This window comes from Juglans regia, chromosome 1 (genome assembly GCF_001411555.2).
Source record: "Juglans regia cultivar Chandler chromosome 1, Walnut 2.0, whole genome shotgun sequence".
Taxonomy (NCBI): Eukaryota; Viridiplantae; Streptophyta; class Magnoliopsida; order Fagales; family Juglandaceae; genus Juglans; species Juglans regia.
The window spans coordinates 4,955,776-4,978,729 of record NC_049901.1 but is presented as its reverse complement, the minus strand read 5'-3'; the positions used below and the strand labels follow the sequence as shown (position 1 = coordinate 4,978,729).

The 22,954-nt window shown below is 37.4% G+C and overlaps 2 protein-coding genes across 4 annotated transcripts; both read left to right on the top strand.

Moving 5' to 3' along the window:
* The first annotated feature begins 5,608 nt into the window (after positions 1–5,608).
* Positions 5,609–7,315, top strand: LOC108988115 (LOB domain-containing protein 41-like). Its single transcript, XM_035684169.1, has 2 exons — positions 5,609–6,039; positions 6,228–7,315. Exons 1-2 carry the CDS (start codon positions 5,850–5,852, stop codon positions 6,941–6,943), a joined length of 906 nt encoding a protein of 301 aa, XP_035540062.1. The 5' UTR covers positions 5,609–5,849; the 3' UTR covers positions 6,944–7,315.
* A 2,248-nt stretch (positions 7,316–9,563) lies between these two features.
* Positions 9,564–20,226, top strand: LOC108988114 (KH domain-containing protein At4g18375-like). Of its 3 annotated transcripts, none has more exons than XM_018961237.2 (8): positions 9,564–9,676; positions 12,971–13,653; positions 15,541–16,020; positions 16,185–16,430; positions 16,565–16,777; positions 18,307–18,362; positions 18,446–18,527; positions 19,467–20,225. In XM_018961237.2, the coding sequence occupies exons 2-8, from the start codon at positions 13,024–13,026 to the stop codon at positions 19,815–19,817; spliced, it is 2,058 nt and encodes a 685-aa protein (XP_018816782.1). In that variant the 5' UTR covers positions 9,564–9,676; positions 12,971–13,023; the 3' UTR covers positions 19,818–20,225. The 3 variants fall into 3 exon arrangements, with proteins under 3 accessions (XP_018816782.1, XP_018816780.1, XP_018816781.1); XM_018961235.2 differs by having other exon boundaries at positions 9,580–9,676; positions 18,292–18,362; positions 19,467–20,226; XM_018961236.2 differs by having other exon boundaries at positions 9,593–9,676; positions 13,005–13,653; positions 18,292–18,362; positions 19,467–20,226.
* Positions 20,227–22,954: the final 2,728 nt, after the last annotated feature.

Below are 22,954 nucleotides of genomic sequence, written 5' to 3'. Positions count from 1 at the left end.
GTACTATCCATAACTCCTTAATTAAAATTAAAATTATCAAGATTAATGTGTTGTGCCTCAAGGCTCAAACGACAAAAAATTAACATTTTACATGTTTCAAACCATAAAAATCACGTCCAGTATATATATTTATAAATGTCTAATTTTAATAATTAAGACCTCGTTTGAAATTTGGATTGAACTGATTTGGATTAGTCTAATTTTAAGTTTAATTTAATATTTAAATATTCAACTCTCAAATCATTCAACTCATTTTAATTCAAAATTTTTTACATGTAGAACTCGTAACATTTTCTAACTTAATATTTCTTTACATGCGAAACTAAAAATCTTTTTAATTTTTTATAAATATATATAAATTCATATTAATATTTAAATACATTTAAATTAATTTTAAATAGACTCTATAAAATTTACCCCATCGTTTTAATTCATTATTATTTAAAAAAAAAAAAAAAACTCAACACTTTTCAATTCAGCGTATCATCCAAACGGTACCTAAAATGCGTGTGAAAGAGCTTATGATCACTTGAACTAGAAGGTCTAAACCCAATCACCCCCCGTTTTCTTCACTCCCAAAGGCGGTATTCCCAGCGGTAATACGACTTCCCGAAAAAACAGGAGCTTGTTTTTTGTTTTTGTTATTATATATTTATTGTTTTGAAAGAGGTGGCGTTTCCGTGATATGTGGCAGTTGAATAGTTAAATAATACTCTGAGATGTCTGCATGTGACCGCCACGCGCTGCCTTTGCCTAACTCGTGACTATTTTGGATGCTTTTGCATGGCACATCATCTCGTTTCTTCTCATCCTCGGCCACTTGGTGCAATATCAAACTTTCCCTCCTGAAACATCCTTGTCGTTTACCAAACCAAATCCAAGGGCTAGCACGTTATTAATCTAACAGTTTTTTTTTTTTTTTTAAAAAAAGGACGGTATTCTAAATTTATTAATAGCTCTCATTTTTTACAAAAGAAAATCGTGATTATATCTAGATACTTAAGGGATACAACTAAACATAAAACCCAAAAGCCAAGCCTAAAAAATCGAAAAGCAATAAACAAAGTACAAGAAAAATTAGAAGACAAAGCAAGTGACATAAGTAATATAAGAACATGCAAAAAGGACACAAGCAAGTGAGATTATCAAAACAAAAAGGAGCACAAATAACTTACCAGGAACGACACTAAGAGATCCGCAATTAAGGAATGCCAATTTTGTCTATGCGAAGAAGGCCTTTTAAACTAGTAGGTAACATGCAGCTATCTCCAGACCAGTCCATTTCTGAACCCTTAGCTCCACTATTGGCAACGGAATTAGCTATGGTGTTTCCTTCCCTAAAAGTATGTTATACGCTGTACTCCATAGACTCCAGATAAACAATTAGCTCATCTCAAAAATCCTCTAAATACCAAATATTACATTCACCCCTAGAGACCTAATCCATAAGAATTTGGGAATCAGTCTCAATTTCAACCCTGTGAAAGCTAAGTTGATAGCATCTCCGGACCCCTTCCAATAAACTCATCATTTCAGCAAGGTTATTAGAGCCATGATCCAGGAAGATAGAATAAGCCGCACACAAATTTCCATTTTCGTCCCAGATAACACCCCATACTCATGACGGTCCAAGATTACCAAAACTACTTCCATCTGTGTTAAGTTTTACCCAACCTTGTTGGGGCTTGTACCATCTTACCACACGAGCCTTATTAGGTTTGGGGAGTAAAACCGGGATCTCTAACCTATTTAAAATAGTCACATCCTAATTGGGTAGCCTCAACACTTTCATGATCATTTGTATAATTTGGCGAAGCCACAATTTTATAGCGTGCCAAATAGACTCAATTGTGTCAGCCTTATCTTCAAACCTTGCTTTGTAGTGCCTCTGCCAAAACTTCCAAGATACTATCAAAGGGAAGAGACCAAAAATAGTTCGTAATTGAGAATACTTACTAGCATGACGGAACCAAAAATTTATTTGCTCTTGCCAATTTCAAAGAATACCCATGTGCACCCATAAATGAGTCGCAACCAGATGCCAAATTTGTCGAGCAAAGTCACTAGTGCAAAAAACATGATTAAGATATTCAATGTGACCTGCGGCACAACATTTACATTTAGAGGCAATAAGAATACCCACCATTTTAATCCTCTCATCAAAACTTAAACAGTTTTTGGAGGCCTTCCACATTATGATGGAGATTTTCTTATGAAGGTTATTGTGCCAAATCCATTGAGCCCAAGGTAAAAGGGTAAAGGCGGAGCTCAAACCCTGATGCAATTCCAGACAATTTTCGTGGTAAACTTACCATGAGAATCCTTCAGTCAAACTAACACATCTTGCCCTCCCTTTTAACTAGCCAATAAATTAATCAGGTCAGGAGCTTTGTGGTGACCCACTAGGAATTTCAAAAAGAGGAATATCCCACCCATTTTCAATGCGACATTCTTTAATCTTAAGTAAAGGGTTCTCAATCTCCGAGTAATGACCATGCAGAGGGCCCCCTCTTCCCAATTGTCAAACTAGAAAGAAATATCACCCTATCTCACAATCCGATTTGAACTATTCAAAACAACAAAAATGCTATGAGCAATAGACTTCCAATCCCTAATACCTTTATTAGGCACCAGGAGGGATAAATGATTACCCATAACATACTTAGTTCTAAAAAAATCCGCCCATAAGGACCCTTAATCTCGAATCCCGAATCCCCAGCCCCCTTCATCAGTGGGTCGACATATATGTTTCCAAGACACCCATTTTCTCTTACATTTTCCATCAGACTCGCCCTAAAAGAAGGAACTCGGGATCTTATTAAGAACAGTGAGCACAACCTTAGGAACATGTAAAATTGGTATATTTTTAAGTGATCGGTTTAATTTAATTTACAATAAAAATAACTTTATAATCTAACAAATCACATTAAACCATATTAATTTGTAGAATTCTTTTTGTATAATTATTTTGTGGCTAGAGTATTTCTCTTCAGATTTAAGAGGAAAAAGAAAACATATTAAATATATATATATATACATTTATATATATATCTTAAATAAAATGATACTATTTCACTTAAATTTAAGTGAAACGACGTTGTTTTAGACCTAGCGTATACAAAAAAATATAAGTCAAACGACTTCGTTTGATCCTAAAGGTGTCGTTTCGATTTGAACTTGTCTTCTTCCCCCTCCCCTCTTCTTGTCCAGTTCGATTTCTCTCACTCTCTCTCCTCTCTTAGACTACGACTCTCTCTCCTCTCTTAGATGAAACTTCACTCCACTGTCATTGATCGAGATTCAATCAAAAAATTGCGGGAATCGGTACTGCCAGTATTCCTCCTACCTAGCGGCTAGTTGGTCGGTCTTCCTATCAAAATCTTCCCTATTGGTTGGTTTCAATTTTTGACAAAAAACCTAACCGCATCAATCAGTTTTCACCCTAGTGGTATTTTAAAATACAAGCAACTCCCCAAGCTTGCCTTTTAAAACCAGGATTCCTTTTCTCTAAAATAAATATCATGCTGCTTAGTTTTTCTTTTTTTTTGTGATTATCTCGTTTTGTGTAGAAACCCAGTTGACTAATTTAGGTATTAAAATCCAAACAAACAAGCAAACTCTATGGAAACAAACATCGAATGCTTGAGAGCGACCTAAACCCACAAATTTCATTTCAACAAGCGAATGATTGAATAAGAGGGAAAAAAAGAAATCAATGGAAGAATAGTGCATTCATAAATTGAAAAAAAAAAAAAAAAAGGACAAGATTTGGTAGTTTCGGGATAGATTCAGAAATTTGGACTGGTTCTTGTATATTATAATATATCACCGACAGAGACAAATGAATCGAGTTGAGAAGATAGAAAAATGATAAATACAAATAATTTTTTATATAATAATATTATAAAAGAATGATTATTTTTATAAATTAACTTATAAAAATAATATCATTTTATCAAAATACACTAATTTTACTATATATATTATGAAATATGTTATAAAATAATTATTCAAGAATATAAATTCTGTAAAATACGACTAATAACTATATATGAACATTAATAATATTTCTTTTGAGAGCAGAATATTAATTACGAACAATAAAGTTTGGCCCAATTAATGCTAGCTCCTTGGGAAATGGACTAACAGTATATAATTAAATAATTAGAGAGTTAATGAATTGTAATATGAATGTTGGGAAATTAGTGGGAGTCGTTTTCTTCTTACAAATTCTGAGCGGCCAACTATTGTATCAAACATCGTGGAAATCCTTTCTTTTAGGAAAATAGAAATGATATTTCTCGTGACAGGGTGCATAAATAACACACTATTTTTTAAAAATAAAAGTGAATAAATATAATATTTATATAAAAAAATTAAATTTATTATTTAAAAAAAAATACGTGACGTTTAGACAACATATAATTCTATTTAATATTATAAATAATTTCACAAAAAAATAATTCATTTCGTTTCATTTTATTCGATCGAGTTTAACTTTCCCCACAAACTAGTTGCACGTGTAACAAACCATTTATGCGCAAAAAAAAAATAAAAAAATAAAAAAAACGACCTCTACTTATCTTATCAAAAACAAAACAAAATAATCTCAACCCGCAAGAGTTACAGGTACATTTATATATATATATATATATATATATATACCGTGTGAATGTAAAGTCCACATCATTAAAAAATAATAATCTGGGTTTGAAGACATTTTTGACATTCTAGTAAATGCGCATATATCGGGGCCACGGTCAGTGATTGACATTTGACAAGCAGCAGCAGCTGGAGTTGTTTTTTTAAAGAAGGTAACATACGGGGTAATCGCAGGTAGTTTTCACGTGGGTCTTGTTTGTTTAACTCCCACGTAGGATAATCCTCAAGTTTGACCTCAAAGTCTTGGAAGATAAGAATGAAATTAGAGAAGACAGTGATGAGAGAGAGAGAGAGCGCAAAACCGTTGGCTAAATAGGTCTTCTACTGCACCCGCCCACAGTCCCACAACCAAAACCTGAAACCGGTCACAGGTTTTGCTTCCAATGGCAGTTTTAGACCTAATACGACTTCCCGGAAACCAGGAGCATATTTGTTTTTTATTTTTTGTGTTTTTATTAAAAAAAATACTGCTTGAGAGCTCCAGGTGGGGCCAAGTCCCCCACGATATGTGGCGATTCGACCGCACTCTGACACCATTACGTGTCTGCCACGCGCCGCTCTCTTCCTTCCTAAATTTTTGTACCCACTTGCATGCCGCCCTCCAGCTACGCCTAGTCCCTGCTACCCACTTTCGTCTCCTTCCCATCTAAATTACTATCTTACCCTCCTCTCTCTCTCTCTCTCTGTAAGGATTGTAATTTAAGAATCCAGACAAGGTCAATCTTCGAGCACAAAGTCCAAAAGTTGCAGTCATAAAAGTTTTGTTGCCAACTCCATTGGGTTTACGTCCCAATGGGAACATTGTTCAGGTTCCCATGATTGGGAGTTGGATGTACGCGCTTAGAGTGAGAGCGGTACTATGAGTCATATGTTTATTTTTTATTAATTTTCTTCTACTTTGTTTTTTTAAAGTGGTTCAATGCCCAACCTCCTTGAATGTGGAAACCAGTGTTTCAGGAAACCTAAAAACAACTGCGTATCCTGGCCAGTACCTGAAAACCCAGCGGCCCCCCTACTACAACAATAATCTTCATTCTTTTGCCAACCCTACAATCCCTTCGCTTATATACCCACACATCCTTCATGTTATTCTCCTCCAGACTCCCAAAACCCACAACTCTTTCTCTCTCTCTCCAGTTTCCATATATCCCAGCTTCTGTGTTGTGCTTTAATCGGTTTGTACAAAAATGCGTATGAGCTGCAATGGGTGCCGGGTCCTACGCAAGGGATGCAGCGAAAATTGCAGTATCCGGCCTTGTTTGATGTGGATCAAGAGCCCCGAGTCCCAAGCCAACGCTACTGTGTTCCTTGCCAAGTTCTACGGCCGCGCTGGCCTAATGAACCTCATCAACGCTGGCCCCGAACACCTTCGCCCTGGTTAGCCCCCATGCTCCATTTTCACTTCCTTTTCTTATACGATCCAAAAAATGATGCTCGAACCTGTCATATTATTTTCTGGTCCATTATGTTTATGCATTTTTATTTTCCTAGAAACTAGAGCGATTCATATATTCCCAATCACATTCGGAGAAGCAGAAATTAATAATATTTTTTTGGGGTTACAGCGATTTTCAGGTCCTTGCTATATGAGGCATGTGGGAGGATAGTGAACCCGATTTATGGGTCAGTCGGGTTGTTATGGTCGGGGAGTTGGCAGCTCTGCCAATCCGCCGTGGAAGCGGTGCTAAAGGGTGCGCCGATCACGGCTATCACCTCCGAAGCCGCGGCGAGCGACCATGGACCACCCCTCAAGGCCTATGACATTCGTCATGTGTCAAAGGACGAGAATTCGGCCGCGTCCAACGATCCCCACCGGGTCAAGACGAGGTGCCGTTTCAAGCGCTCCGTGATCAAGCCTAGGGCGAGCAAGGTTGGGCTTGGTGCCGCTGACGACTCGTCTCTGGACGTGAAGCCCAAATGGGATGGTGGATGCTGTACGCAGGAGTTGAACAGGTCGACCAGCCACGAGTCGTCGCTGAGCCACCAGTCCGAGCTGGCCGCGAACGTGGAGGGCGAGAGCAAAGAAACCGAGAGTATGATCTCCGTTGAGACGGCCGAGACTTCGGTGTTATTCCTTTCGGAGCCGGAGTCCGGCCCGAAGGCTAACGAGCAAGGTCAGGACAGTGAGATAGGCCTGGAATTGACCCTTGGATTCGAGCCAGCGTGGCGTGCCAATCACGTGGTTCCCGTGAAGAAGAGAAAGGTTGAGGCCTGTGCTGGAGGCTCCAGTACCGGTTTCGGCACATGTAAGATGGAGCTGGGGCTTGATTATCCGGTTTGAGGGTGAAGCCAAAGCAAACAAACGAGTCAAAAAATTCCAGTTTTGACGGCTCAGATCGGCATTGTCCGTTTCCATAGAAGAGATCATGACCCTTCAATTCCTTTCCTTTTAATTTCTTCTCTCAAATTATTGGGGGACTTTCTTTTGACTGTACTCTTTTCTTTTCTTTTCGGCCTGTCCTTTTACCCTATGCAGTACTGAGGTGTACAAATGTTGTTGCAAATATAGGAGCGGTAAATGAACAGAGGGAGAAAAATCCTTTGCTGTTGGTGAGCTTTTACAGCACTTTTTAAATTTATCTGGCATTTGGGGATTTAGGATCCCTCTCTGGATTGATACCAAATCTTCAAAACGATGCTGCATGTTGCTTCAGATTTGGCTTTTCTTTTTTGTTCTTCGGAACGTAAAATCATGCACACGCCAGTTCAGCAGCAAAAGTACTGTTGGAAAAATGTGTGCAGTAATTACTAGTACAGATTAACTCGATTGCGCATGCAAAGACTTTTGTTTGTACTTGGAGTTGGTGCGTCGGTACTGCAGTACTCGAAGACAAGGTGACGAATGCATGTTTTTTTGGGGGGTGGCCGTATGCATGGTTGTTGACGAGACTGTATAACGCTGGCAGTTTTAGGCCGGTTTGTATTCGAAAACTACAAGTGTTTTATTTTATTATTATAATTTATTTTAAATTTTTATATAAAATATAATAAATAATTTAATCTTTTTAAAATTTTCAAATAATAATAATATTTTAAAACAATATTATTTCTCATCTCTTTCTAAATCCAAACCCGCTCTTAATTTTTCTTCTTCTTGCTGTCTTTGCAGCCGCAGATAATTTTGAGTACCGTACCTTTACTTTTTTGTTTTTAACTATTTGTGTTTGTTTCTTGTTCAAGGTAAAAATGTCTTGAAAAATTGTGTTCCAGTTCAACTGCACCTCAAAATAAATCTTATAAATCAAATTTTATTATTTATATGACGTAGAATCGTTGATTGTGTGCTCTCCACTGACTTAAAAAGAATAACTCTTTCTTATATTGGACTCTATATTTATTTGGATTTTCTTTTCATATTGATGTGAAAAATGATGTCAGTCTTAAAAAGCATAGTCTTTTGTACTATAGATGTTTTAGCAGTACTGCAGGTGTCGATACTTGTCGAATCCAGTTTAAGTTTGTTTGTTGTTTCTTTTCCTTGTAACTAGAAGCAGAAGGCCAAATGGGTAGTGTTTGAAATGGAAATGAAGTTTGATCTAATGGATGCAATGATGAGAGAGTTTAGATTCACTGTAGGCTTGACCGCCTATACTTGCAAAGAGTGCACTAAATGCCCATATTGTCGAGTTTGTGGAGTCTAGTTTATTTTTACGGCAAACTGATTTGATAGTCAGCCCCAACAATGTTTCAACAGATATTTTTTAGATTTTCAACGAGGTTTTAGCCGATAAAAACTTTTTGACCATACTTGTGACTTGATAATCACCCGACAAAAAGTTCGCCTGATAAATCGCTAGAATAAAACTCAGGTAGAGATGTCACTTGAGCAAATAATCCAATAATTATGAATTAGAATTTATGTCATACAATCATATAAATATGTAATTATTAACAGTATAACTGTTTTGAGCAATGTATTACGCCTCATAATGTATTTCATCATTACTCCTCTGCAGTGCAATTTCGTGGATGTAGGTATGTTGCAAAACTATGTAAATTTCTATATTGTGTAATTGATTTATTGTTTTACTTTATTTTCTTGCATTGTTTTCACAAGACATATAATATCCAAATCAGAATTGTAGTTGCAACATGAAGCTGGGATCGTGCCTAAAGACTTTGCTAGGCATGTGTTCCGTTTGGGAGACGAGAAAGTTCTGATCGATTCATGAAATAACTAAACTATTTAATTAGTTCTCGATTTTGTTTAATTGCGAATCTAAAGGATGTTGAAGTGGAAATCTTCATCGCCGTTTACCGACAGCAACTTCAAACCACAATTTCATAGTCCACCAGGTGGAATACATGCAAGCAAGCAGCTTTGTTAATAGAACGTTAATTTCCTTCTTAATTTGGCCTAAGAATATACCTCCACCTCGTAACTATTTTGTGATACCCATTAGACATTTTTTATTTATTTCTGCACCCCGACTCTTGTAGCTAGCTAGCTAGGTTTTTCTTATTTTCTATACTAACTGTAGTAACAGCTATTGTTATTAAATTGTTAAAAAAAAAACTATAGTTATTAAAAATAAAATTGTTTCTCCGACTGGATACGAACCCAATACACATCGAGAGTAATGCAATTATGTTAGATACAAGTTTAGAGTGTGTAAATTCATACAGATATTAAAAAAAAAAAAAAAGTAGGATCCAACCTAAAAAGTAAGTTTTTTCAAGTGAATGCCACTTTTGTTTCGAAAGTCTTGCTCAAAAGTACTCTCATCCTAAATTTATACAAATTATTTTCTTTTAATTTATAAAAAAAAAATTGAAAGTTACTGTAAATTGGTACCTAAAATTATGTTGGTTTTCATTTGTTTTTTAGAGCGGCCCATAATACACACAATTTCGGCCTTCTTGCAGTATAAGCACGAAAATGGGCCAGTTTCCCCTTCTTCACAAACGTCACCCCAATTCAAAGCAAGTTGAAAGCCCTAATAACATCTCTCTGTCTCTCTCTCTCTCTCTCGCGAGGGGCACTGACTCTTGCTCCGTCTGTGTCACGCCCTAGGTACGTACACTTCTCTCGCTCTCTATCCCAAAACCCTAATTTATTTTTATCGTTTGTTTATTCGTAACTTATTTTATTTTTGCGAAAATTGATTTATTCTGTTTTCGGAGCTCATTGTTAACGTAAATAGAAATTCTCTAATTTCTCCCGAGTGCTCTTGAAAAAATGGGTTAATTTCAAGTGGAACTTCAAAGATTTAGCTCAACCTTTGTTCTATTCAATTCGCAATTTGTAATCTCTGAATCTTCAATTTGTAATCTCGTAATTAGTACCCACAAATTATGAACATTGCTTCTTTTATATTCATCGCCAATAGGTATCGCTGTGATTTATGGTGCTTGAATTTGCTTTGCATATTAAGTTGTTACCGTTGTGTGGGGTGCATGTGATTTATTTTTTTTGATAAGTAATAAAGTATTTTATTATCAAAGAATAGGCATAGCTCCGGTACACTGGAAGTATACATGTGAATACACCTATTTAGGAACTAAAAACAGTTACAAGGAAATCATGGAAGCTGAGACCATGCAAATCTAAAGCAATGGCCCACATAAATAGAGTCTTCCACATAAAATTCCTAAACTCTTATGAGGAACGTTCATGATCCTCAAAAAGTCTATCATTTCTTTCACACCAAATGCACCAAAGAATACATAAAGGAGCCATCTTCCACATTGCTGCTATTTGTGGTGTCCCAGTAATCCCTCTCCAACTTGCTAGTAGTTCCACCACTCTTCCCGGCATTACCCATGCAATACCCATTCTGCAAAAGAAATAATTCCAAACTTCTCTTGCAAACTCACAATGTAAGAGTAGATGGTCCACTGATTCACCACTATTTCGACACATACAACACCAATCTGTGATAATTAAACCCCGTCTTCTCAGATTGTCCATAGTCAGAATCTTCCCTAAAGCTGCTGTCCAGACAAAGAAAGCCACCTTTATAGGTGCCTTACTCCTCCAAATGTTATTCCAAGGAAAAATCTGCCTCTGTTGCATGGTAGAAGAGTCATAGTAGGAGCGTACAGAAAAAATCCCTTTCCTAGAAGGTCTCCATACCATCTCATCTTCATTTGTGACAGCCATATCAGCAGTATACAGCAAGTTAAGAAATTCCACCAGCTCCGCCACTTCCCAATCATGTGTATCACGAGTAAGGCTAATGTTCCATTCTTGTATGCCATTAGTAATAACCCTCAAGTCAGCCACCATAGCTTCTTTGTCCCTTGTAATTCTGAAAATAGGGGGATAAGCCTCCTTCAATGCCGTGTCTCCCATCCCCACATCATGCCAAAAGCTAATCCGATTGCCATTCCCCAAACATAGCCGAGTATGACGAACAAAGGAGCACCAACCTTTCCGTATGAACTTCCATAGCCCCACACCATATGCCCCCCTCCCCTCTCTAGAGCCCCACCCCCCCCGAGTACTTCCATACTTCATGTCTATCACCCCTTTCCACAAAGCTTCCCTCTCCTTATTATAACGCCACAACCATTTGCCCATTAGAGCCTTATTAAAAGCCCTCATATTCCGAACGCCCAATCCTCCATCTCTCAAAGGGGTTCACACCTTATCCCATCCTACTAAATGAAATTTAAACTCGTCTCCTATGCCACCCCACAAGAAGTCCCGATGAAGTTTCTCTATTCTATTTGCAATGCTAATGGGGAGGGGAAAAAGAGACAAAAAGTATGTGGGGAGATTAGATAGAGTACTCTTGATAAGAGTGATGCGCCCTCCTTTGGTTAAATACAATCTTTTCCACCCAGCCAACCTACGCTCTATTTTCTCCACCACCTCCTCCCAAATTGTTTTAGCCTTAAAAACGGGCAGTGTCTGTATGCTTATATATATATATATATTTGTATGCATTTCTGGTTTGGTGATTGAATAGGACAAGTTCAGAAACTAAATAAAGCCCTAGGACACGGGCTTGTAGTAGAGATCACAGCTGATAGGTTTGTTGGACTTATCTTTTTCAATCCGTGGAACTCCACGGATGTGTGAATGAGGTTGCAGTGTTTAACTAGGATTGGGGAGTAGTAGAATTTGTATCCTTATTAAGAATCTGTTGGTATATAATTTTTTTCTTGCCATTGTTTAATCTTAGCTATTTTGCTTTTCAAATGGTGGATTTTCTAACATTTGTTGTGCAATAATGTTTATTTTGCATTTTTGGCAATGATATTAAAACAACTATAAAGTGGCTATGGAATCAGGAGAGTGATGTTATGTTGCTTTTAGTTAGAAAAAAAGAGCCGATGAAAGATATAATATTGAGTTAGAAACCCTATTATGGGAATCTTGATTATTGTATCCTGAAAGCAGACTTCCAATGAACCCAGCTAGTGTGTTAGGTTCAATTGTGTGGATTTCAGTTTCCTAGTGTTGAAAATTATGAGTTTCCGGATTTAATTATTTTCTTTTTCTAGCTGTGTGTCATTTACTTCATTTTTATAACATTTCACTTGTACAAAGAAAACTACCATTTGTTGGAAGTAGTAAAGAGGTGCTCAGCCACTATGTTGATTGGATTAAAATGTTGATTTTGTGACATAGTATGGAGAGAAAGGAAGAAAATTGCGGCTGTTTGGGTTTTATGAGCAGTAATCCAAGAACATGTTTTGTTACTCATTGATGGGAGAGAAGTTTGGGGCTTTTGTTATGGGAATGCTTAGGTTTTAGAGATTGAAAATGGTTAGACTGAACGGTTTAAAAGCAAAAAGCTTTAAGATATTGCACTTATGTTCTCTAAGCTTCATGCATATGGTTTCAATGGCATCACACCCTCAGAGAAGGATTGCATCGTAAAAATCTCAAAGAAAGTTTCATAGCTATGAAACTTTTGTTGTATAGAAAACATAATATATATATTTCTCTAAAATATAGAAAATTTAATAATAGTATATAGAAAATTAATATAATTTTTTAGTAGGATCTAGACCTAATGAGATTTCTCTACCAAGCCCAAACAAATTAGCTAATGAAATCTACAAATGAAAACCACAGGGACCCCTATTAAGACTCAGTGAACCAAGTGTATATCCCACGTCCTGAAACTTAAAATTGTTAAAATACAAGGGAATTCAACTAAATTATGGCAAAAAGAGTTTCTTTCTGTTTTTTAGTGGTTAGTGGTCATTATGGAGATTAGGGTGCTCATTGGTGGGGCTTGATAAAAATAGTGTACACTGCATTTACACCCCAAAACACACACAGAGACCCCTACATACATACAAATATATATATATATGTAATGATCATGATATATTTTTGGTTATTTTTAAGGTATTAATCTTGTTCAAGTCGAGTGTATTTTTAGCATCAATTTTATTGGGAGTATGGATGGGAACAAACGAAGTTTTTTCAAGAAAACCCCCAGCATCCAATTTAAGAAGAGAGGAGACAACAAGAAAGGAAGATGGAATAATTCAAGCCGTGAACAGTCTTCAGGGAATTCTCAAACTGTTGACACTGTCTACCGTATACTGTGTCCTTCTAGAAAAATTGGTGGTGTTATTGGAAAAGGTGGCAGTATAGTCAAAGCCTTGAGAGAAGAGACACAGGCAAAGATTACAGTTGCTGATTCTGTTCCCGGCTCTGATGAGAGAGTGATTATTATATATAGTTCTCCAAAGAAAATTTCAGGTAAGCAGAATGATGATAAAGATTCATCTGGGGGGAATGAAATGGAGCCCTTGGAACCTCTATGTGCTGCCCAGGATGCCCTTTTAAAAGTTCACGACAGGATTATTGAGGAGGATCTCTTTGGTGGCATGACATTTGATGATGATAATGATAACAGTGTTGTCACTGCACGACTTTTAGTTCCAAACCATATGGTAGGATGTCTTCTTGGCAAAGGTGGAGATGTTATTCAAAGACTGCGGAGTGAGACGGGTGCAAATATTCGTGTTCTTCCTGCAGACCATCTTCCTGCATGTGCTATGGGCACCGATGAATTGGTGCAGGTAAGGTTTCTGCTGTTTGCTCCTTTCATTTTTTGTATTCCTTCTATTTTTTAGCATATGAAACAAATTTGATGTACCAGAATTGACATAGTAACATGCATTTTTTTATGAGTAATGCTAGGTACAAGCCTAAAGCATGCAAGCCTTGCGCAAGCCTTTTGTATAAAAGTGGGTCCCACTAAAAAAGAATAGTTTACACTTTTTCATGGTGAGATCCAATTTTTTACAACAGAATTGCGTGGGGCTTGTCTATTAGGGGCTTGTACATATCATTCAAGGAGTTAGTTGAATGATATGGCTGTATCTGGTTCTTCCTTACAAGGACCTTAGTCAAGGGACCAACACGGAGTAATGACCTTAGTTAAGGTTTAGCTTGTTTAACTTGATTGCGAATTCCTTTTTCTCCTGTTTAATTTTTTAATTAATTGAGGTGATTTGGCTCAATGATCATAAGCTGTCTTTTCTTATAAGCTCTACTGAGGCGTCCACATTAACAAGGCAGGCATTATAGTATTGTAACTGCATTTAATGACCTTTACAATTTAAGTTAATACCAAGAATAACATGAATTTTTTTACTCTAACAGAAAACGTGATATGAGTTGATTTGATGGAAAAGAGAATGAAACATTTACCTTTACCCCGTGATACATGATTGTGATGTAAGTTTAATGTGCCAATCTTTACGTATGGTATGTGTTGCTTAATTCAGAGTATAGGCTCATCTTTTATGGATGTTCCTATAACCCTCTTGACTAGATATGTAGGAGACATTTCCTTCCCTGTACTGGTTGACAGTGTGTGGCTGTTCTAATTCTTTGGAATTTGTAGAAGTTACTGGAGATATCTTGCCTTATGCGGATGCTGATTCTCTCACCGGTTAGGACAGGGTTTCCTAATCAGAAATAGCCTTTTGATATTGGGAGTCAGATGAACCAACTGGCCCTTGCTTGTGGTTTCAGAATTCCAGAATATAGTCTCAATAGTTATTTCTTAGCGTCACTTTGTTTGACTGTGTTCTAGGCTGTGGATGTGTTTGTGAGTTACACATCGGGCTTGACAATAGTGGCATGGTTGGTTGTCAATGGGGTTTTGGCATCATGGTAATATCTATTTGTACTTGGTTTGCTGCTTAGGTGCCTTGTTTTTCCCCAGCTTTGGCTGAGGCATGCGTTTGTTCCTCCTTGCCTTTGCTGTTTATTCTCCAAAAAATATGTATACCTGACTCTCAGGTACCCAAAATGTTAATTTGGAGTAAAAAATACTATTTTCATGTTTGTTTTAGCTTAGAAGCATTAGTTCTTTGGGTCTCGAATTGGGACTATACCAGGAATGTCCTTGAACCTGATTATTGGGTGCCAAATATGACTCTTCGGGAGTTTTAATGTTTCTTTGTATCTCATTGTTGTTTGAAAATGATAGCATTTTGGGGTGGCAACTGTGGCTGTGCTCAATTAACTCTACTAATTGAATCTAGTGCCAGGTTGCCTCAAAAGCTGGTAAAATGGCTACAGTCTTTCTTCCGTATACTCCTTGTGTAATTGGGTAGCATCTTAATAGATTTTGTTTATAAATATATATATTTTTTTATAAGTAAGAAACTTTATTGATGGAATGAAACTAGGCACAGCCCATGTACATAGGAAGTATACAAAAGAGACATCTAATTACAAATTTGTTTATAAATATGATTAACTTATTTATATAAAGAAAGGAATACATTGTGAAGTGAAGATTTCCTTGTTCATGTACTTGAAAATAATGTTCAATTTGTTGTTTCTTTCCTCCAGTTTTTACTCATGAGCATGCTCATATTTGGAAATTTGTTTTAGACAATTCCAATATTGCATGGGCCCAACAATTTGTAATTTTTGAAGGTATATTGCAGGTATCTGGAAAACCAGATGTAGCAAAGAGAGCGCTTTATGAAGTATCGACTCAATTACATCATAATCCACGCAAAGACAAATCTCCTCTGACTTTCTCTATGCCTTTTGGAGGCCAAGGATTTCATCCTTCTGGAGCTCCCATGCCTAGTATGCTTCCACCAGGAAATCCAATGTGGTCCCATCGGGAATCTAGTCCTCACGGTATGCCCCCCAGGCCGTGGGTGGAGAGATATGGAAACCAGCATTCTGGATTTGAACCAATGGGTTTCAATGGTGTTCCTCCTGGAGCTGGAGCTGGAGCTGAAGCGTCAGCAGAGTTCTCTATGAAAATTTTGTGTTCAGCTGGGAGAATTGGTGGGGTGATTGGCAAGGGAGGTTTTAATGTAAAACAGTTGCAGCATGAGACAGGAGGCAGTATACATGTTCAGGATGCATCAACCGAGTCTGATGAACGTGTGATTCGCGTCTCTGCTTTTGAGGTCTGCCTTTTCTGTACATGTTAACCATCTCCCTCTCTTACATCTCTTCATATTATTTATTGGCATTATTTACAAGGGCTTCCTGCTGTATATGAACTGTTACTGTTAATGGGGTTTTGTTGGAATAAAATCATTGGTGAATCATTGTACTTGCAACTTTTCAGGCTCTCTGGAACCCAAGATCACAGACCATTGACGCAATTCTTCATCTTCAGAATAAAGTTAGCGAATACTCTGAAAAAGGCAATATTATTACCAGGCTTCTTGTCCCATCGAGTAAGGTTGGTTGCATTCTTGGACAAGGAGGTCATGTTATTAATGAGATGAGAAGGAGAACCCAGGCAGACATTCGAGTTTACTCCAAAGATGACAAGCCTAAGTGTGCCGCTGAAGATGAAGAGCTTGTCCAGGTGCAGTGTAGCAACATGCATTTTTACAATCTATTGGTTTATATGCTATTTTTTGGAAACATCGTGTTCTGACTAATTTGATTTTTCTGGGTATGCAATCATCCGCACTAATTCCTGAGCTTTGGGTTATTCAGGTATCTGGAAACTTTGGTGTTGCCAAAGATGCTCTGGCAGAGATTGCATCAAGACTCAGGGTGAGAACTCTGCGAGATGCAACTGCCGGAGCAGAAACTGCTCCTGTTGGACCTGCCCAGAGATATGGTCGTGCAGGAAGCATGCCTAGTAGGGGACTCCCACCATCTGGCACAATGGGAGCTGGTAACTCTGGTAGATATGATCCGCTAATGGTACATTTTTTCCTCTATTTTTAGAAGTCATTTACTCATTTGTAAGAAAGATTTTATTTTATTTGGTCATTTGCTGTAATGTGTATAAAAATTATGGCATAAAATAGTCTGATCTATAATATATTTAGAGGCATAATGGTAAGATTGGGAGAATAATTTATTAAAGGTATTACTGCATCCAAGGATTCAGCCCACTTCTTTTATAGGTCAGTGGATTCTTTAAGCACAAAAGCTCGATTTGGTTAGTCATTTATTGGTACCTCCTAAGGAGCAGGACTGCCATTCTAGCCCATCTTGGGGGATTTCATCCACAAACACAGTTTGTAACTAACCAATGTTGCTCATCATCATTTAGCTATTGCATTTCCTTTTCTCTCATTGTTTCTTGCTTCTTTCCTTGCTCCTTCCACATTTGAATGGCTGGCAGGGATGGAGGAAGCTACCTGGCAATTTGCTTGGATTGAACTAATTTGGATCTAGATTCTCTAATAGTGCCGTAGCATAGATGCCTACCAGCTATAGCAATCCAACAAGCATAAGACAAGAAGATGAAGGGATTACAGATGATATTTTACATCGTCACAAATGAGAATTTGGGGTGTAAGAAAAAGGGGGAAACATCCAAACATTAGGGAGAGTAATTTATTCTTACTTTCAATTCTCATATTATACTTACAGAAAACTCATAGGCAATTCCTACTACCAAAGGGTAGGCTGCTACCTCTTTACTTTCTGTTGTAACTTAGTGCCATTGCCACTGTGCCACCCTAGCAACCCTGCTCCCCCATCTTCTGTTGAGTATGTCTAGTTGTGTACTACTTGTCACTTCATTGATGGTTAAATGGGTTTTTGGAAGGTTATTTATTTGTCCAATTAGACCCAATCCCATGTATAATGTTTCTGGTTTAGCTGGTTTAATACTTCATTAAGGTTGATTATGTCACCTTTTTTTTCTTATGTGTGCCACCCTAGCAACCCTGCTCCCCCATCTTCTGTTGAGTATGTCTAGTTGTGTACTACTTGTCACTTCATTGATGGTTAAATGGGTTTTTGGAAGGTTATTTATTTGTCCAATTAGACCCAATCCCATGTATAATGTTTCTGGTTTAGCTGGTTTAATACTTCATTAAGGTTGATTATGTCACCTTTTTTTTCTTATGTGTGGTGGATTGTATTACCATGGCCTTATTGTTGAAATCAACATCAATGATCTCATTAAGTTTGTAGACATTCTTCTTTTTGATAAGTTGTTTGTAGACATTCTAGAAAGCATTTGCTTGATTTGTAATAGTAGCTTTCTTTTTTGATAAGTAAGTAATAGTAGCTTTCTTTTTTGATAAGTAAGTAATAGTAGCTTTCTTGAGATGCCTCGTTGTAATAGCTGTAGTGGAGTAACATTTGATTTGTTCTGTTCTAACCATGTGATCATACCTCATGAACAAATTTCCCCTTCTTGTTTATTACTGTTTAATATACTTCTACATTTATGCCCGCCTGTGATAACTGAATTACAGTTTATGCTCTTGAAGGTTGAAGGACATGAATATGAACGTCAGAGCTATCCGGTTCCGCCAGCTGCTGCTGGGTAGTGTGCCATTCAAGTTTTTATTTATGTAAACTTCCTGATCAATAAGCATGATTTAGATGGTGGTCATCTTTTTGTTTCAGATACCCAAATATCAATACTGCTTTGGATGTTAAGATTTCAAATATTGGATCAGGAGCGAGCAACATTTCCAATGTTGGTGAGGTATGTTGCCACGACCCTACAGCCTAATAGAAGGGTAGAAATTTGGTATAACCTGTACAAATTGACTGGGGATTGTAGAGTACTCTTAGAGCCATTTTTTACTTGAACAAAAGCAAAAAGTAAAAGTAGATAGTTCTAGATGCTGAAATTTTGGTGTGGTTACTGCATTTTTATTTCTTCCATAGCCTGAAATGTTGGTTTCCTATTGGTTATTGCTTTGCTGCATCTTGCTCCTCACCACTCTATGCTGCAGTCGGTGACATTATCCACCCTTATCCATAGGGTGCATTTGGACATGCCATGGTTCATTGAAATAAAGCCCTGTTGTGGTGGTCCCACCCTCCCTGCCCGGCTGACCTATGTCTCCTTCCCTTGATTGGTTGTGATGTATTTTTGGATTGGTTTTTGTTGTATGTAGTTCGTTAATAGCTGTTTATTACTTTGTAAATTGATTTTGTACTCTTGCCCTCCCCCTTTTCTTTGGATGTTAGCTTTTTGTGATCTGTGGCTGTAAGATTGAAAATAGAGGATCTTAGAATTTTGATGATAAGGAGTGGACAATAGAGGATCTTAGAATTTTATTTTGCCGCACCTTACTTTTGTGGGCTAGTGCTGTAGATTTTAATGGCCTAACTGTACATGATTTTCTTCTTTCTTTTTTAGCAACTAGATAGGTCCTATCTCTTGTATTCCACCTTGTATACTTGGGCTTTGCCTATTCTTATTAATACTACCGTTTACTTATAAAAAAAAAAAAAAAAAGATTGAAAATATACATAAGAACTGACATTAGCTCTGCTCTCTTACCTTTTTCAGCTTTTTTGTTTTTGCTTTCTGTTATAAATGGCTGAGCTCAAATTTAATTGCACTTAATTGATGAATTTCCGAGTGTGAATTTTGTATCTTGGAGTCTTAAAAAACTTACTACTTGTTGCTCAGGTTGGTGGAGCAAGAGTGAATTACCACGACTCTCAAGTTGGTGGCTCCGAAGGTACTGCCAAGATCCGGGGTTCTGAGCATTCAAATGCAGCACAGAGTACTCTTCAGTCTTTCATGGGTTCTGGTGGACAAAGTATGAATTATCAGCAGAACTCCTACCAGAATAGGAATGCCCTGCAAGGCTCCCACCAAAACATGAATGCTCAGCAAAGCTACCAAGGCTCCCACCAGAACCTGAACGCCCAGCAAAGCCCCTACCAATTGAGTGGTCAGCCAGGATCCTACCCCAACATTAGTGTACCTCAAGCCGCATACCACAACATCGGTGCGTATCAAGGTTACCAGTACTGACTGCGAAATCGGCAATTTTGTACCATAATTGATTCTTATGCAGTTTCAATTTGTTAGTTTTATTCCTTAAAATAGGATTGTGACGGGTGCTTATAGAGGCTCACTTAGGAGGAGGTTATTTAGAAGTGAACTGAAAGAAACATTTCTGCTCTGCTGTGCCTGGGGGAGTTGTAACTTGTAAGCATCATCTTCACGCAGTACAAGAATATTTAAAAAATTGTTGTTCAATATTAGGATTCCTGTATAGACAATTCACCTTGAGTTTAAAATCTTTTAAGATTTGTTCACAAATCCGTGTTGTAACGCATTGTGGTGTGGTATCGTATCGTAGTTGGCCACAATTCTAGTCTGATTGACACACTCATTCTGAAACCAAGCAATGAACTACCCTTTAGTTATGCTACTTGGAATTTCCCGGCAACTTTATTGCTTTTCCTCCTGATCCTCCTCTCCTTTTTATATAATTAATTACCTCAACATTTTTTATTTTATTTTATTTTATTTTTGTGGGGTTACTGATTGTGTAATTGGCCCTAAACTTTATTTTATGGAGTCAAGTCATTGGAAACATTTGGTTCTTTGTTAGTTCTAAAGCCCGAGTCTGAGCGATAAAGAGCCCGATCCGTGCTGGAAAATAAAGACGGCCCATGTTGATAACATTGGTTTTCTTTATTTTTTATTTGGGGAGATGGATACTCACATGCTGGGTTGAGGTTAACAGCAGACAGAAGTACTGATTTTCTTCTTAATTAATTAATTAAAGCTACCCAGCTAGCAAATCCAAATTTGAAGCAATATTTAATCATTTTACTTAAAATAGTACTTGTCATCCAATCTTCTAGAAAATCAATCTTGAGAAATTCTTTCTCGTACATTTTTGATCACCTAGCTCCCAAAATCAAATCAAATATTTTTGTCGGCGTTCATCAAAGTTCTAGCTAAACGCGTGCGGCCGAGTTTTTAAAGTATAAATATACGGTAGCATGCATGCAGCCGCCGCTTTCCATTCGAAGTCTTCCCGTTTAATTCATTTGATCAGTCATTTAGGTGAACCTCCACAAAGAACATCCGTTTTCTTACAAATTGCATGATCTTCTCACGTAGGCAGTGTGAATCCAAAACCCGGCTAAATCTCCGAGAAGTCGCGTCCAACTATGCAGAACCACGTACGACAGGCATGGCAGCAAAGCACTTGCCGACTCGTGGTTGACCTGTATTATATATAATTAATGGGTGGTCTTCTTCTGCTGTTTGGAATGCGGAAGTAAAAGTTCCCATGATGCCGTTTCATCATGAGGTGGCCTTTCGAGAATTTGAGACCATTTTAAACATGGGATACGAAAATGGATAAGCGTACACTCAAAAAAGCACACGATGAAGCACAGAGGTTTTTTCGACAGATGGTAATTTCTCATTTTCTCATCATGCTCAGTCAGCACGAAAGTGCTCCTCCCACTTAGCTAGCCTAGCTAGCCACTTCTTAAGAGATCATGGGTGGTGAGACCTGTTGAAAATCTTCTTGTGTGCCTTATCATCCCCGGTATATCAATTTCATGGATTTCGATCTGTGAGACCACACACTTTCCATTTTATCCATAAAAGGACTCGTTGATCGTTCGGGCCCTGTGGCTAACTTGTCATTTCATGAGTGATATATATGCAACACTGCTGATGTTGCATCACCACAGGAAGCAGCACCCATGCTGCTCCTTGACCACTTGAAAGTTTTTGAGTGCTCTAACTATACCATGCAACCAAAGATTGTCTACTCACCTACTGAAAAGTATGGGAAAAAAGGTACTTAATTCCTGCTGGGTGGATGTCTTCGATCTGAAATTTTTCCTAAAGAGAGAATAATATATCATTCGTAACATGCATATATAAAAAGTGATTTACAAAGTTTGTTGCAGATGCGAAAATTACGAAAGTCTTCATTACTCGATCGATAGTTAATTAGAGTCAATATGTGTCGGCATGTATTTTCATTTCGGAGAAGAAAATAAGTACCCCTTAACGAGGAGGACTACTTTATGGTACAAGCCTTGATTATTCTTTTGAGAAGAAAATTGCAAGCTCATGGGGACCATTGTTCTTCAGTATCTTTTGATAGGATTGATTGATTGGGTCAATCGGCTAGATGGATATATATTACTTCTCACAAAGTAGAGAAATTAGATCAATTAGTTCAAAAACAAAAGTCTTCATATTTATGGGCTGACAATGGGTAAAACTGTTCCCAGTAGTCAATTATAGAATAGATCTTCATCAGATACAAATAACAAGTCATTGGGCACTATTAATATGGCCACAAAGTATATATCAGCGTTGAAAAATTATAATGCAGACTGCATGCATGGAAAGTGGTCCAAAATCCATAGAAAACTTAGGAACACATGAAGGTATGTGTGTATAAATGAATCGAATGAATTGATGGATCGATGATATTCTGACCTAAAGAAATGTGAAAATATATATTTTGTCAAATGGAGACTGTACAAGTTGATCCAAGTTGTCACCATGCACTCGGCCGCCTATCAGCCTATGCGAATCAACTCACGTGGATTGTGGATGCAGTTGACGATTAAGGTTTGTACGGATTCATAACCATTCTCAACTTATCCCATTCAGCTAATTATTATAAATTTTTAAATAAAATATAATAAAAAAGTTTAAAATAAAAAAAATATTAAAAAATTTTATTTTAATAATATTTTATTTAATTTTTAATTTTAATCTCAACTCAAATATCTAGATGTTCCAATAAAAAGTTTGCTTTGACAAATTAGGCTGTCATTAATTAATTTTATATAGATATATACATGAGCTACTTATAATGCGCGCGTTTCAACTTCAAGGCTGACAATGGCATCATCCCCATGGTAAGGGTGCACATATGCTAGGCTAGGGTACTCTGATTATATACACATGATGATCATAGAGTTCATTATTATGTTTGCTAGCTCCTTCTGATTGTGGATAGTGCACGTCCTCCTCAGTATTAAGGATCTGTCTCGTTATCCCCGGCTCCACTTGCATGGTGACAATAATAGGAAGCGTCTCTTGATAGAAGGAGACACATTTAATGCGGAGCTAGCTAGCTTGTGGCCGACTAGCTTATAGAAGTGGGTTCAGCTACG

Bases quoted from the DNA above. Each gene is read 5' to 3' on its own strand.
- LOC108988115 (XM_035684169.1), top strand. From the start codon at position 5,850: ATGCGTATGAGCTGCAATGGGTGCCGGGTCCTACGCAAGGGATGCAGC. The intron at 6,040-6,227 runs GTTAGCCCCCAT...TTGGGGTTACAG, and splicing joins CCCCGAACACCTTCGCCCTG to CGATTTTCAGGTCCTTGCTA.
- LOC108988114 (XM_018961235.2), top strand. From the start codon at position 13,024: ATGGATGGGAACAAACGAAGTTTTTTCAAGAAAACCCCCAGCATCCAA. The intron at 16,021-16,184 runs GTCTGCCTTTTC...GCAACTTTTCAG, and splicing joins TTCGCGTCTCTGCTTTTGAG to GCTCTCTGGAACCCAAGATC. The intron at 16,431-16,564 runs GTGCAGTGTAGC...TGGGTTATTCAG, and splicing joins AAGATGAAGAGCTTGTCCAG to GTATCTGGAAACTTTGGTGT.